This window comes from Canis lupus, chromosome 1 (assembly GCF_003254725.2).
Source record: "Canis lupus dingo isolate Sandy chromosome 1, ASM325472v2, whole genome shotgun sequence".
Taxonomy (NCBI): domain Eukaryota; kingdom Metazoa; phylum Chordata; class Mammalia; order Carnivora; family Canidae; genus Canis; species Canis lupus.
In genome coordinates this window covers 113829183-113845107 of record NC_064243.1, presented here as the reverse complement: position 1 = coordinate 113845107, position 15925 = coordinate 113829183, and the positions used below count along the sequence as shown (strand labels likewise).

The 15925-nt window shown below is 46.3% G+C and overlaps 2 protein-coding genes across 2 annotated transcripts; one reads left to right on the top strand and one right to left on the bottom strand.

Moving 5' to 3' along the window:
• Positions 1-4811: 4811 nt before the first annotated feature.
• On the bottom strand, positions 4812-6035 carry LOC112643714 (EP300-interacting inhibitor of differentiation 2-like). Its single transcript, XM_025421859.3, is given in 2 exon segments — positions 4812-5726; positions 5728-6035. Coding segments are annotated over 2 exon segments (558 nt in total). The 5' UTR covers positions 5941-6035; the 3' UTR covers positions 4812-5381.
• Positions 6036-6104: 69 nt separating this feature from the next.
• On the top strand, positions 6105-7206 carry LOC112645476 (ferritin light chain-like). Its single transcript, XM_035703038.2, has one exon. It carries the CDS (start codon positions 6305-6307, stop codon positions 7088-7090), a length of 786 nt encoding a protein of 261 aa, XP_035558931.1. The 5' UTR covers positions 6105-6304; the 3' UTR covers positions 7091-7206.
• Positions 7207-15925: the final 8719 nt, after the last annotated feature.

Here is a 15925-nt window from a genome sequence, read left to right as displayed (position 1 = left end):
TTGTTTATTCATGAGACACACACACACACACAGAGGCAGAGACACAGGCAGAGAGAGAAGCAGGCTCTATGCAGGGAGCCCGATGCGGGACCTGATCCAGGACCCCAGGATCACGCCCTGAGCCAAAGGCAGGTGCTAAACTGCCGAGCCACCCAGGGACCCCCTAAAATATTTACTTTTAATGGTAGGCAGAATTCTAAGGTGACCCCCAATGACCTACACCTTCATATAATCCCTCCCCTTTCCCTTTAGTGTGGGATATGGGAGTGTGATGGGCTAGCACTCCCATGACTGTGTCATATTAAATGACAAAAAGGATTTTGCGCCAATTTTGAGTTAATCAAACTGGAGATTACCCCAAACAGGCCTGACACCAAATGTGTGGGTTTTATCTAAACCAGGAACCCACTCTCTCGACACCAGCTGGGTGTCCTACCATTCAACTCAGTGCTGACACTATCTCCTGGAATTCGCGTCAGATCCCACAAGTTAAGGGCTGAGCCTCACAAGTCTGCCCCATGTCAGATGCCACTCAGGACCCCCAGGTTGTCATCGGTACTTCTCACCAATGAGCTCTAAGTTCAGGGGTTCTTCTAGCCCCTCCTCGAGTTTGCTAGTTCACCAGAATGATTCACAGAACTCAGGAAAGCACTTTACTTACTATTACTGGTTTATTATAGAAGACACAACTCAGGAACAGCCACAGGGGAGAGACGTAGGGCATGGTGTGCTGGGAGGGGCACGGAGCTTCTGCATCCTCTCTGGGTGCCCCATGCTCCCCACATCTCATGGTGTCCACCCACTTGGAATCTCTCCAAACTCTGGATTCAGGGTTTTTATGGAGGTTTCCTTATGTAGATGTGACCGGCTGTGGGTAACTCAATCTCCACCCTGTCTCTCTTCCCCAGAGGTTGGGGGTAGGGCTGGAAGCTTCTCATCAAGGCCTGGTCTTCCTGGCAGCCAGTTCTTATCTGGAAGCTAGCTATGGGGCCACCGAGTCACCTCGTTAGAACAAAAAATGCTCGGGATGCCTGGGTGGCTCAGGGGTTCAGCATCTACCTTCAGTTCAGGGCGTGATCCCGGGTCTGGGGATCGAGTCCCGCACTGGGCTCTCTGCAGGGCCCCTGCTTCTCCCTCTGCTTGGGTTTCTGCCTCTCTCTCTGTGTCTCTCATGAATAAATAAATGAAATCTTAAGAAGGAACAAAAGATGCTTACATCATCCTCATCATTCAGGGAATCCCAGGTTTTGGGAGCTCTGTGCCGCAACCAGGGACAGAGACCAAGTGTCATTATACCAGAAAGGCTGTTTCTACTTTGAGGTGGAAATGCTTCTCACCTGGGTGTTTACTCACGTTGGCGTCCTGCCACCCATCCATTTCCGGAGAAATAGAAGTATTCTTCTTTCCTTGCAGAAAATGATAGGTATGGGCAGGTCTTGGGGACAGGAGGAAAGAGAAACCACTTAGCCATTTTTATTAGCTCACAGAGAACTACCTACTTTCCTTTTCTGCGTCTCTCAGTCCTTGAAGAAAGCAGAGACTTACCCACTATCCTAGTTATATCCACTTTGGAACTGATGGTCCAAAGCCATTTCTATTGGACACCCAATGGCAGGTGATCATTTCTCTAAAGCAGCTGAGTCTGGGACTCTTGCTAGGATGTCCTATACTCAGGTTTTCATAAAAGAAAACTTAATTTGGCCGCATGACAATATGTATTGACACATTCTAAGGATGTGCGTTGGTCTGGGAAGTCTAGATTCTTGTGTTCCCCTCAGCTGAAATTCTGAAACTGTATATATTTAACCTCTTTAAGATTTCATCACTCAGAGAGGTGTAGAAGGAATGGAGTGGGAGAAATTTAAGAGACAAACAGAGCATTGGGTATTAAGCCTGGGGCGTCACAGATAAATGTTAAAATCAGAGCATGAACCCAAGTAGTCTGACCCCCGAAGTGATGCGGTTTATATGCACCCTCCCTGATGCCACCCCCCTCCCCCTGGTCCTGCTCCCCTGCTGAGAGGCTAGCCCCACTTTCAGGTCCATGACCTTTGGTGGGAAGAACACATGATCTGGAGTCAGATGGACCTGGAGGCTTCTAGGCCTCAGTGTTCTTTTCTGGACAAAATAAGGGACAAAATGTCTGAGCAGTTGGGAACCATGGAAGTCTGAGTTCACACGATGCTTCCTGTTTGGGCAACAGCCTCTTTTTCTCTAAACTAGAGTTCAGCTTCTCTGTGGGGTAGACACCTGCAGTGTCTGTCTCAGGCCAGATCCCGGGAGAACTCTGAGACTAGGTCACTTGATAGGTAGAAACTCCAGGCTGACCTCCCACACCCAGGGAGACAGTTTTGACCTTGAGATGCCCACCACACCGGAGAAAGTGAAACCTGGCACTTCACGGAGATTCTTTGCAGTTTTATGTGCCACGCACTTTCATCTATTGCATGCCGTCCTCCGAGTCCAGCAACTCCCTTCTGTTACCGTAGAGCGCAGGGAAAGGCATCTGATCAAGCAAGTCAGGAAAAAACGCTGCAATCGGACTCTGTGAGGACACGTCTGTCTTCTAAGTACAACTACTGCTTTTACCACGGGGAAAAGGAGGGAAAGTGGCGACAGGACCCTCACCCTCTCCACCACAAGCACGGGCTCGGTCAAAAGGAATGTTACCAAAGCAAGATAATTCCGGTGGATTTTAAAGTGTTCCAGAATATAGGAAAGGAAGGCTTCCAGATTATTTATATGATTGATAACATTAATATCTAAAAGTAACAAATACTGGGATGCCTGGTGGCTCAGTGGTTGAGTGTCTGCCTTTGGCTTAGGTCGTGATCCCGGGGCCCTGGGATCGAGTCCCACATCGGGCTCCTCGCAGGGAGCCTGCTTCTCCCTCTGCCTATGTCTCTGTTCTGTCTGTGTCCCTCATGAATAAACAAAATCTTTTTTTAAAAAGATTTATTTATTCATGAGAGAGAGAGAGAGAGGCCAAGACACAGAGGGAAAAGTAGGCTCCATGCAGGGAGCCCAACGTGGGACTCGATCCTGGGATCCCAGGATCACACCCTGGGCTGGAGGCATCCCTCCCTCTCTCAAAAACAACAACGACAACAAAACAACAACTTTGCCTGAAACAAGGTAAGTTGACTTTGAGGCTGATCAGTAAGATAAACAGAAACAGCCAAAAGCTCTGAAAAAAGAAGTATAACGAAGAGTTTTAGCACTTCCAGATTGGAAAGTACGTAGTCAAAAAATCGAAAGCACTGTTTAGTATACGATGAAGCAGCATCTTTAAACAAAGTTAGTGGGGAAAATATGGACTAGTTAGTAACTGGTATTAGGACAGCCAGTAGCCATCTAAAAAAGGAATTTTGAATTCTTACCTCCTACTGTACATCAGCATAGATTCCAAGTGGTTCAAAGACTCAAATATACACAAACTACACACACCCCCTCCCCCAAGAAAACCTTGAGATTCAAAACCTTACCAGTTTAAAAGAGAACAGCAAACAAAAAGAAAGGGAAAACTCTCCATGCCAAAAGGCTTTCAGGAAAACCAAACGCAAAAGACCAGCTGGGAAAAAAATACCCATCTTGCATTACAAACAATTATCATTATCTCATATCGCTATGACATAAATAGCCACTGGAATCAACAGAGAAAGGACAAAATTCTTCAGGCGAGAAATGCATAAAAGATATAAAGACAGTTCATGGAAAAGGGAATATACAGAATTCTCAGAAGAGATTCTTCACTTATAGGAGAAAAGCAAATTAAAACTGATATTGGGGATCCCTGGGTGGCGCCGCGGTTTGGCGCCTGCCTTTGGCCCAGGGTGTGATCCTGGAGACCGGGGATTGAATCCCACGTCGGGCTCCTGGTGCATGGAGCCTGCTTCTCCCTCTGCCTGTGTCTCTGCCTCTCTCTCTCTCTCTCTGTGTGTGACTATCATAAATAAATAAAAATTTAAAAAAAATTCTCTTAAAAAAAAAAAACTGATATTGGGACGCCGGGGTAGTCAGCAGTTGAGCATCTGCCTTCCGCCCAGGGTGTGATTCTGGAGACCCGGATTGAGTCCCGCATCGGGCTCCCTGCATGGAGCCTGCTGCTCCCTCTGCCTGTGTCTCTACCTTTCTCTGTCTCTCATGAATAAATAAAATCTTAAAAAAAAAAAAAAAACAACATATTATTGGGGCACCTGGGTAGCTCAGTCAGTTAAGTGTCTGCCTTCAGCTCAGCTCATGATCTCAGGGTTCTGGGATCAAGTCCCACATCCAGCTCCCTGCTCAGTGGACAGTCTCCTTATCCTTCTCCCTCTGCCCTGCCTTCCCGCTGTGCTCTCAAATAAATAAAATCTTCAAAAGAAAGGAAAAGAAATCTAAAGAAAAAGAAAAAGATGGGGAACCACCCAGATGCCCATCAGTACATTTCTAGAGAATTACAACATAACCAGCCACAGGATGAAACAAAATGCAGCTCTAAAAAAGAACGAGGAAAATGGAGCCATTTGGAAGGATCTTCAAAATACATTCTTACTGAAAAGAGCAACGCATAACTTAGTAAATACACCAACTTTTGTGAAGAAATGAAAAAAACACAACCCACCCAAATTCGCATTCACTCGTGTGTACACAAGAAAACTTTAAGACAGAGGAGGCAACTACAGATGTGGGTTGTGGTACCCACTGGGTGGAGGGGACAGGGATGGAAGGCTTTTCGGAGTATAGATTTACATTTTGGGGCTTTGTGAATACATTTACCAGAAGAAGCTTGAGTAAAAATAAAAAAAGAAAGAAAATTCACAAACTTCAGATGTTCTCGAATACATATTTATCAGGGAATATGTACAACAGTGACACTGCCTGCCATTTGAAATGCCTCAGAAAACACAAAATCCATTTAGACTACAACCTTCCGTGGAACCTGAACCAGGAGAGCACGCGTTCCGCCAATTTCAAGTTCTGTCCGTAGCCTTCCGGGGTCTCCCCGGGCATCTCCGCTGGGACTCCTCACTCCTCCCATCATTATTTGATAATCCCTTCCATCATCCCGGGCTCTGCTATCCTCAACACTTCTTCATCCAGTCTCGGTTTCCTAAAACCCATCCTTCGCCTTTCGGGGAAGCAATTCTGGAAAGGCCTCTCCACGCCGCAGGGCAAAGAATCTGTCATCAATCGCAAACTCAACGCGGGAGAAGGAGGCACGGGGCTTTGAATTCCCCCCCTTCTCTCTTTCCTGGTGCTTTTTCGTGATAAACTCGTCCCCTGCCACCCCGCCAGGCCAGGCTTTATCTCATATACGATGACTTTTTAAAGTGCGGCGACAGGATTTGGCGTTAGGTCCTGAACGCAGGGGCTCCCCCGGAAGCAGTTCCATCGCCTGGCTATTCCCTGCTGATGAACTTATCGCAACCAAGTTCTTCTATCAGGGGATTGATAACCTCGGATGCAGTGAGAGCTATTGTAAACGTCAAAATGTCAAAATCCATCCTCTGGGGATTCCGCTGGTACTCGGCGTCGAACGCGGCTTCCCGGGCTCTGCAGGCTTCCACAAACCTCCTGCGGCGCTCCTCCAGCTCCTGGATCCTGCCCGGGGCGATCGGGTAGTGCTCCAGGTAGTGGCGGAGGAACTGCTGGTAGTTAATCCCTAGGACGCTGAGCGGGTGGCGGAGGCGGAGGTACGGCAACGCAGCCAGGCCGGGGCCGTTGGCGGGCCGGGGCCGGGGCCTGGCCTGCGCGCCCCTCCTCCTCCGCCGGCCCCGCCAACTCGCGGGCCTCCCTGGCCGCCGCCGCCGCCGCCGCCGCCGCCCCTTCCCCGGGCTCCGCAGGCCGCGCCGGCGCGGGCTCCCGCCTCCCGCCGCCTACCTCCGCCTGCCCGACGTCGCGGGGGCCATTCGCCGCGTCCGTCTGCCGGACGCTGCTGTCGGCGGGCAGCTCGGACATCTCGGACCGCGGGCTCCGCTCGGCCGCCGCCGCAGCCACCGCAAGAGCGCGACCGGGGGGATGGCGGGCGTGCAGCCGAGTGCGCGTGCGCGAGCGGAGGCCCTACGACGCACCCGGGGAGCACTGCGCACGCGTCATTGCCGGGCGCCCGCGCTCCCGCCAGGCGCCACCTGGCGTCCGGAAGCGCCGTCGCGGCTGAAACTGCCCGCGGTCGGGGGGGACCGAACGTCGAGGGGCGCAGCCATATTTTCCATTTGGACCAGCTTAACGTTTCCGAGGAGAGCCTTACAAGACGGCTTCTTGTCGGCTTTCCCCAGAGCCCATCCAGGATGCTTCACTCTGAGCTTCGTCTCCGGTGACTGTAATGCCCCACATGCAGAGCGCCCGGCGGGCCCCGGGGCCTGCTCCGTGCTTCAGCCGACCTTGGGCTGAGCAGACCCAGGGCCACCCCTTATTCCCGGCTCCGACCACCTTCCAGCCGGTTTTACAGCCTCAACCCCCCGAACCGCCTCCTCAGCCACCCTCTGCCTCCGGGGGTCCTACGGGGTGCAGCCAACCCCGCTTTGTGAGCATAGCCCCTCGTTGCACGTCAACTACGAGCTGTCGGGGTCGTCAGAATTATTCCGCCGAGGTGGAGTCCTCCATCAGCTGCCTGGCCAACATGCACCTGCGGGCCTCCAACACCTACCTCTCCCTGGCCTTCTATTTCGACTGCAGCGAGGTGGCTCTGGAGGCCTTGGGCCACTTCTTCCGCGAGTTAGCCCGGGAGAAGCACGAGGGCGCCCAGCGGCTCTTGAAGTTGCAAACCCAGCGCGTCGGCAACTTCCTGTTCCAGGACGTGCAGAAGCCGTCCCACGACAAGTGGGGCAAAGCCCTGGACGCCATGGAAACTGCTGTGGTCCTGGAGAAGAACCTGAACGAGGCCCTTCTGGATCTGCATGCCCTGGCTTCTGCCCAGGCCGACGCCCATCTCTGTGACTTCCTGGAGGGCCACTTCCTAGGCCAGGAGGTGAAACTCCTCAAGGAGATGGGCGATCACCTGACTAACCTCCGCAGGCTGGCCTGCCCCCCGGTTGGGCTGGGCGAGTATCTCTTCGAAAGGCTCACCCTCAAGCATGCCTGGCAGCCTCTGGAGCCCAGCGGCCTTTGAGGGCCCCCCTCTGTGCCAGGGCCTCTGTTTGTTTTGTCCAGCTGCCGCCAGGCAGCTTTTTAACCACCCCGGACTGAATGGAAACAATAAAGCTTTTTGCAGGGGGAAAGAAAAAACGCCGTCTGTATTATACACCAAAATATTCTAGATTCATGAGGGTTTTTTGTTGGGAGGGGGAAAGGGTGTTCTTTATTATTTTCCATTTATTCATTTGTCTATCTTCCCCACAATAAGCCTCTTATCTACCGAAGCTCTATAATTACACTCCCTTCTTGTAATCTTGAAAATTGCTTTGGCTACCTTTTTAAAAAATATTTTATCTATTTATTCATGAGAGACACACACAGAGAGGGAGAGACACAGGCAGAGGGAGAAGCAGGCTCCATGCAGGGAGTCAGATGTGGGACTCAATCCAGGGGCTCCAGGATCACGCCCGGAGCCGAGGGCAGATGCTTAACTACTGAGCCACCCAGGCGTCCCATACTTTTTTTTTTTTTTTTTTTTAGATTTTATTTAGAGAAAGAGATCACAAGCAAGGGGGAGGGGCAGAGGGAGAAGCCGACCCCCTGCTGAGCAGGGATCCCCATGTGGGACTGGATCCGAGGTCCTGGGGATCATGACCTCAGCAGAAGGCAGATGCCTTCTTCTGCTAGAGAACCTAGGAGGCCTCTTTGGCTACTCTTGGATTTTTTTCTAAATCTTATTTGTGCAATATAACATATGTAGAAAGATATATGAAATATAAATATACAGGGATCCCTGATGGCTCAGCGGTTTAGTGCCTGCCTTCCGCCCAGGGCATGATCCTGGAGTCCTGGGATGGAGTCCCACATCGGGCTCCCTGCATGGAGCCTGCTTCTCCCTCTGCCTGTGTCTCTGCCTCTCTCTCTGTGTGTGTATGTGTCTCTCATGAGTAAATAAAATATTAAAAAAATAAATACAGCTGACTGAATTATCAGAAAGTGAACATCCAGTGTAACTACCATTGGAAATCAATTTCCGGTATTCCTGAGCCCTTCCCCCTTCTTCACTGTCCTCTCTTTCCTACCCAGAGGTAACTACCATCCTGGTATTTATGGTAATTTTTTACTTGCTTTGCTTTTTGTTTTACTACCTAGGGATAGGGATGCATTTCTGTATTTTAGTTTTCCTTAATTTTTTGAACTTTATGTATGCTTATGTCTGGTTTCTTTCACACAACATTATTTCTTTGAGATTCATGTTTTTCATTGTGGGTTTTTTTCATTGTGGTTATAAATAATTCATTTTCTTTTTTTAAAAAAATTATTTATTTATGATAGTCACACAGAGAGAGAGAGAGGCAGAGACACAGGCAGAGGGAGAAGCAGGCTCCATGCACCAGGAGCCTGACGTGGGATTCGATCCCGGATCTCTGGTATCGCGCCCTGGGCCAAAGGCAGGCGCCGAACCGCTGCGCCACCCAGGGTTCCCAATAGTTCATTTTGTTAAAAAAAAATTTTTTTTAATGTTAAGTAGTCTCAGTCCAATGTGGGGTTTGAACTCACGACATGGAGATCAAGAGTCGCATGCTCCACCGTCGCAGCCAGCCAGGCGCCCCAATGGTTCATTTTCTTGAGAGTTACATAGTCATTACTATTTTTTAAATATTTATTTATTTATATTAGAGCGTGTGCAAGCGAACTGAGGTGGAGAGGGGCAGTGAGGATGCAGGGCTCAATCTGTGGACTCAGAGATCATGACCCCAGCCGAAAACCAGGAGCCGGCCGCTCAACCGACTGCACCCAGGCAACCCCACAGTCATTACTATTCTCGTTATGTGGCTCAGAATATTACGACATGCATCTTAAATACTGGTTTTCAGTTACTTTCTCTATTCTAAGTTCGAGAGAAAACTTCAGATAGGGAAATCCCACCTTTGATTTTGCTGGTGTGACCCTCCCACCCCCCATCATGGTGCTGTGATTCATGAGCATCAGCAAGTAAACTTAGTGACATTGCTCTCTGCCCTGTCAGGAGTAGCTATTCTTTTTTTTTTTTTTTAAGATTTTATTTATTCATGAGAGACACACAGAGAAAGACAGAGACATAGGCAGAGGGAGAAGTAGGCTTCCTGTGGGGAGCTCAATGCAGGACTGGATCCCAGGACCCTGGGATCAAGCCCTGAGCCAGAGGCAGATGCTCAACCACTGAGCCACCCAGGAGTCCCAGAAGTAGCTATTTTGAGGCAGTTAAGTCTTCCTCACAGATCAGGAGGCTGCATTTTTATTTTCCGGTCCAAGCCTACTTGCTGCTTTAAACACAACTTCTCACCAGCATCTCTGCAGTTAGTATGTGTGTGGCTTTTAATTTTATGTATGTATGTATGTATGTATGTATGTATGTATTTATTTATTTATTTATTTATTTATTTATTTATTTATTTGAGAGAGAGAGAGTAAGCAGGAGCAGGAGTGGCAGATGGAGGAAGAGAGAGAACCTCAAGCAGTCTCTAGGCCCAGCTCAATCTCACAACCCTGAGATCACAACCTGAGCCAAAACCAAGAGGTGGATGCTTAACCATCTGCATTACCCAGGCATGCCCAACAAACATGTTTAAAGAGGAGGTGAAGTTTATAAGGAAAGGAACAAGATCCACTTGTCTCAATGGTTGCAAAACCTCTAGTAAAGAGCCCTGAGTGGGAAATTTGTCCTTAACGTTTTTAACCTAAATAAATAAAACAGCCAGTGATTTTGCCAGCAAAACAGGTTTATTCAGGAAAGGCAGAGAATTGCAATTCAGGACATGCAAACTATAGCAAAACCATAGGCAGGTCTAACAAAGGAGAGGGAGATTGTTTTATGGAGAAGGACAAGGAGGTTGGAAATGGTGTTTTGGATGGAGGCTCGTTTTAAAAATTCATTTATTCATGAGAGACACACACAGAGAGGCAGAGACACAAGCAGAGGGAGAAGCAGGCTCCCTGCAGGGAGCCTGATGCGGGACTTGATCCCAGGACCCTGGAGTCATGCCCTGAGCTGAAGGCACACGCCCAACCACTGAGCCACCCGGGCTGCCCTAAAGTGTGTTTCTTATGAGTAGTATATAGTTGAGTCTTGCTTTCTTTTTTTTTTTTTAACCCTATATAACTTCTGCCTTTCAGCTAGAGTTTAGATAATTTGCATGTGATTATGAAATGGTTAAGTTTAAGTCTATCATATGGCTATTTTTTTAAATTCATTTATTCATGAGAGACAGAGACACAGGCAGAGGGAGAAGCAGGCTCCAGGCAAGGAGCCCGATGTGGGACTCGATCCCCAGACTCCAGGATCACGCCCTGGGCCGAAGGCAGGCACCAAACCGCTGAGCCACCCAGGGATCCCCTCATATGGCTATTTGTTATTTACTTGTCCCATTTGTTCTTTGTTCACTACTTCTTTTTTCTTCTGTCTTTTAGATTACTCAAGTGTGTTTATGATTTCATTTTATCTTTGTTGGCTTATGAGATAAATAAAAATCTTCATTTTGGAGATGCCTGACTGGCTCAGTTGGTAGAGCATGTGACTCTTGATCTTGGGGCTATAAGTTTGAGCCCCACATTGGGTGTAGAGACTACTTAAAAATAAAATATGAAAAAAATCATTTTAGTTTAGTGGTTGATTTGGGGATTTTACTATATGTATTTAATTTATTACAGTTTACCTTTAGGTGGTATAATTCCATAATTTAAAAATTAAAATTTTTGGGATTCCTGGATGGCTCAGTAGTCTAGTGCCTGCCTTTGGCCCAGGGCCTGATCTTGGAGACCCGGAATCGAGTCCCATGTCAGGCTCCCTGCATGGAGCCTGCTTTTCCCTCTGCCTGTGTCTCTGCCTTTCTCTGTGTGTGTGTGTCTCTCATGAATAAGTAAATAAAATCTTTAAAAAGTAATAAATAATAAAAAAAATAAAAATTTTACTGTAGTGTATTTCTATGTCTCCCCTGATTTTTATGCTATTATCATGTATTTTATTTTTATATATTATAAACTCTGCAATACATTGTTATTTTTATTTATTATTTTAATTCAACAGTCAATTACGTAATTACACATGTAGCAACAGTTTCCAGCATTCTTTCTTCCTTTGTGTAAACCCAGATGTTCATCTGGTATCATTTTTCTTCTCCCTCAAGGATGTAAGGATGTTAACATTTCTTATACCATGGGTCTGCTATGGAGGATCTTTCTTTCTTCTTTCTTTCTTTCTTTCTTTCTTTCTTTCTTTCTTTCTTGCTTTCTTCTTTCTTTCTTTCTTTCTTTCTTCTTTCTTTCTCTTTCTTCTTTCTTTCTTTCTTTTTCTTTCTTCTTTCTTTCTTTCTTTCTTTTTTCTTTCTTTCTCTTTCTTTCTTTCTTTCTTTCTTTCTTTCTTTCTTTCTTTCTTTCTTTTTCTTTCTTCTTTCTTTCTTTTTAGATTTTATTTATTTACTTGACAGAGAGAGAGAGAGTGAGCCAAAGAGCACAAGGGGGTGGGTGGGAATAGCAGAGGGAGAGGGAGAAGCAGATTCCCAATGACAGAGGTCTCAATTTCAGAACGTCAGGATCATGACCTGAGCCAAAGGCAGATGCTTAACCTACTGAGCCACTGAGGTGCCTCATAAGGACCTTTTTTTTCGTGAAAAACATCAAGAGTTCACATTTGTTTTTGAAAGATATTTTTCACGGATTAGAAAAAACACACTTTAGGGGCTCCCGGCTGGCTCAGTCGGTTGAGCATGTGACTTTTGATCTTGGGATTGAGAGTTCAAGCCAAATTCATTGGGCATGGAACCAACTTAAAAAAAAAAAGAAAGAAAAAAGAACACCACAGTAATAACCATCCCAGGCAAGATCCACTGATGGATGCTAAAATCAGGAGGAGGAACGTGAGGTGAGACAGGTCATTTGCACAGCCTCAAAGTCTCTTCCCATATTCATTCGTTACTGTGATGGTTTTCATATATGAAAACAAAGTCTTTGACATTTTTCCCTCCAGGAACTGAGGAGGGACAAGTGTGCAGCGGTCTCATGCGAAGCCAAACGCTATTGTCAAGGGTTTGATCTTTACCTGAGAGCAACGAGAAACCATTGGTGTGTGACAAGGGAGTGTGACATGCTTCAATATGTATCTGAAAGGATGTGTCTTGCTACATCCTGGAAAATGGGGTGCGGGAGGCAGGTCACTTGAATCTTGGCTACCACAGTTGTGCAACTGGATGATGTGGATAAGCAGGCCTAGGGTTTGACAGAGAAAGTGGCCACACCCAAGGGATGTTTAGGAGGAAAACCTGACTCTCATGGATGGAAGGGGACTGGCTTTCTGACTTGTTTGCCATGGATGGATGATGTTGGCAGTCCCAAAGATGGGAAAAACTGGAGGATGTTTGTTTGGGAAAAGGAAATCAGGATTTTGATTTTGGAGATAACAGTGATCCTTTGAGATAGTCAAGATGAGATCAGAAGTCAAGACACACAAGGCTCCAGCTCAGAGGAGAGGCTGATAACAATATCATTGTGATTAAGACAGGAAATTTTGGACCGGAATTGGCTGGATTCAAAGCCTGATTCTATTTGTTAGCCCAGGGGTAGAAACCAGTTACTTCAAAAGGTTTGTCGGACATCACAGGGTTTATGTGAAGATAAAGAAGATAATATACTATCTTTGCCTAGAGTGGATTAGCTTCTCATGCAGTGAGAATGAGGGGCAGGGTGGTGGTGGTGGGGGAAAGACATATTATTTTAATCCAAATAGTGTCTGAGCTGATCAGATTCAGTCTTTGACTGCTCCGAGAGCTGATTGGTACACTTCTTCCCCTAGGGTGTATTCCTCTGGGGCTCCAACTTTAGGGGAAGGTGTTAACCGGATCTCCTCCCCCTGGCAAATACCAAGTTCCCATTTTTGTACCTTCCACAAAACAGCCATTCTGCTCTGCTCCTGCTAAAGAATAAGCGACTAATGTACACTCCACAGTTAAATCTTCCCAGTTGTCCAAAAACATGTCCCTTATAGCAGTTTTAAAGATCAGAATCCAGTGTACCAGGGTGTCTCAGTCAGTTAAGCATCTGCCTTCAGCTCAGGTCATGATCCTACATTGAGCCCCACACCAGGCTCCCTGCTCGGCAGGAAGTCTGCTTCTCCGTCTCCCTCTGTCCCTCCTCCCTGCTCATTCTCCCGTTCTGTCAAATAAATAAAATCTAAAAAAAAAGTCCAGAGTCCAAGTGCCATGCATTCCATGGGGTTGCTCTGTCTCTTTTGTCTTTCTTAATCCAGAACATTCCTCCTGTCTTGTTATGTCATTTTGTGAAGTTTCCAGGACAGTTGTCATATAAAAGGCTCCGAATACAAGAATGAGCCTGGCGTGCCTGGGGAACTGAAAGGAGGTCAGTATATCAGGATTTTTCTGCATCCCATTATAACCTCTTAGACTTACATTTACTGCAGCCATTACTGAGGTGACCGGGGCCACAGTTTTCCTGCTAGCTTCACGTAGGAGCATGCTGACAGCACTTTTCCTCAGCACTGTTCTTTGCCTACCACTGGGTTTCTTCCACACTTGGCCCAACAGTCCTGCAGAAGCACTCTCAGCATCCATGTACTTGCAGGGAAATTGATGCCAGGAGGGTGGCATTTTAACTACTGGGGATGACAGCAGATGAACAAATATTTCCTTTTATCTACTAGGCAGAGAGTGTGAAGAAACACTTCAGAATTTAGAGGGAAGAGTGGAAACCAAGCTGATGCCAGAAAAATCCTAAAAGGCAGTTGCAGCCTTACAATGGGAAACTGAAGCTGGATCTCTCATTGATCAGGTCACAATAAAGACCTATCACTACTGAGAAAAACTATGACATAGTATCATGATACTAAGCCATCTTCTTCTTCTTTAGAGAGAGGAAGAGAGAGAGACAGAGAGAGAATCTTTTTTTTTTTTTTTTTTTTGACAGAGAGAGAATCTTAAGCAGGCTCCACACCCAGCACAAAGCCTGACATGGGCTCAATCACACAACCCTGAGATCATGACCTGAGCCAAAATCAAGAGTCTGACTGAGCCACCCAGGCACTTCATAATGTCATAAATTTAAAAGGCTTTTAGTTTATTTTTTATTTTTATTATTTTTTATTAAAAGGCTTTTTAAAACAAAACTACCATTGAAACTTAATTTTGGTAACATTTGTAAAAATAAATTTTATTTATTTGACAGAGAGAGAGAGAGGGAAGGAAGAGAGAGAGAGAGAGAGAGAGAGAGAGAGAGAGAGAGAGAGAGAGAGAGAAAGATTACAACCAAGGGGAGCAGCAGAGGGAGATGCAAACTCCCCACAGAGCAGGGAACCCCATGTGGGGGTTGATCCTGGGACCCGGGGATCATGACCTAAGCCAAAGGCAGATGCTTAATTGACTGAGCCACCCAGGTGACCCTTTGGTAACATTTATAACAGTTATAGAGTTGGCCTAAAGCTTCATAGTTCATCCAAGAAGTCATCACGAGGTCTCAGTATCTATGAAAAGATGACCCTGGGATTTCCAGGAACGGTGGTTCTCAAATGTGGTTTCCAGACCAACAGCATCAGTATATTTGGGAACTTCTTAAAATACATATTTGTGGCTCCCAGCCCATACCTACTGACTTAAACTCTGGAGCTGGGACCCAGCTGTGTTTCACAAGCCCTCCAGGCGGTTCTCATGCATGCCAAAGTTTGATCTTTCATCAAAATCTTAAAAAAAAGTTGTTGTCCAAAAGAAATAAAGAATTGTTTTTAACAAGTAGATGAACAACCCAATTTAAAAATAGGCGAAAAACTTGAACAGACACCTCACCAAAGAAGACATACAGATGGCAAATCAGCATATGATAAGATGCTTCACATCATATGTTATTAGGGAATTGCAAATTAAAACAATGAGATACCACTCCATACCTATTAGAATGGCCCATATCTGGAACACTGGCAGTACCAAACGCTGGTGAGGGTGTGAGCAACAGGAGTTCTCATTCATTGCTGGTGGGAATGCAAAATAGTACAGCTACTTTGGAAGACAGTTTGGTAGTTTCTTACAAAATTAAACATATCTTTTAAAAAAAAGATTTTATTTATTTATTTATTCATTCATTCATGAAAGACACACACACACACACACACAGAGGCAGAGACACAGGCAGAGGGAGAAGCAGGCTCCATGCAGGGAGCCTGATGTGGGACTCGATCCTGGGACTCCAGGATCACACCTTGGGCCAAAAGCAGGCGCTAAACCGCTGAGCCACCCAGGGATTTCCCTAAACATATCCTTTTTAAAAAAATTTTTTTAAATGTATTTATTACCCAGGCATCCTAATTAAATATATTCTTATGATTCAGCAGTTGTGCTCCTAAATATTTATCCAAAGGAGTTAAAAATTTATGTCCACACAAAAGCCTGCATACAAATGTTTATGGAATGTCTATTCATAACCACCCAAACAAGATGTCCCTCGGTATGTGAGTGGATAAATAAACTGATCCATCCGGACAATGAAATATTATTCAGTGCTAAAAAGAGATAAGCTATCAAGCTACAAGAAGATGTGGAAGATCCTTAAATGCATATTACTAAGCAAAAGAAGCCAATTTGCAAGAGCTCCATACTATATGATTACAGCTATATGACATTTAGGAAAAGGAAAAATTATGGAGACAGTAAGATAATCAATTGTAAAGTCTACTTAAAAAAAAAGGCAGGGGGGATCCCTGGGTGGCTCGGCAGTTTGGTGCCTGCCTTCGGCCCAGGGTGTGATCCTGGATTCCCTGGATCGGGTCCCGCATCTGGCTCCCTTCATGGAGCCTGCTTCTCCCTCTGCCCGTGTCTCTGCCCGCCCCCTCTCT

Excerpts from the sequence above, each read along its gene's own strand:
- LOC112645476 (XM_035703038.2), top strand. The coding sequence starts at position 6,305 with ATGCCCCACATGCAGAGCGCCCGGCGGGCCCCGGGGCCTGCTCCGTGC.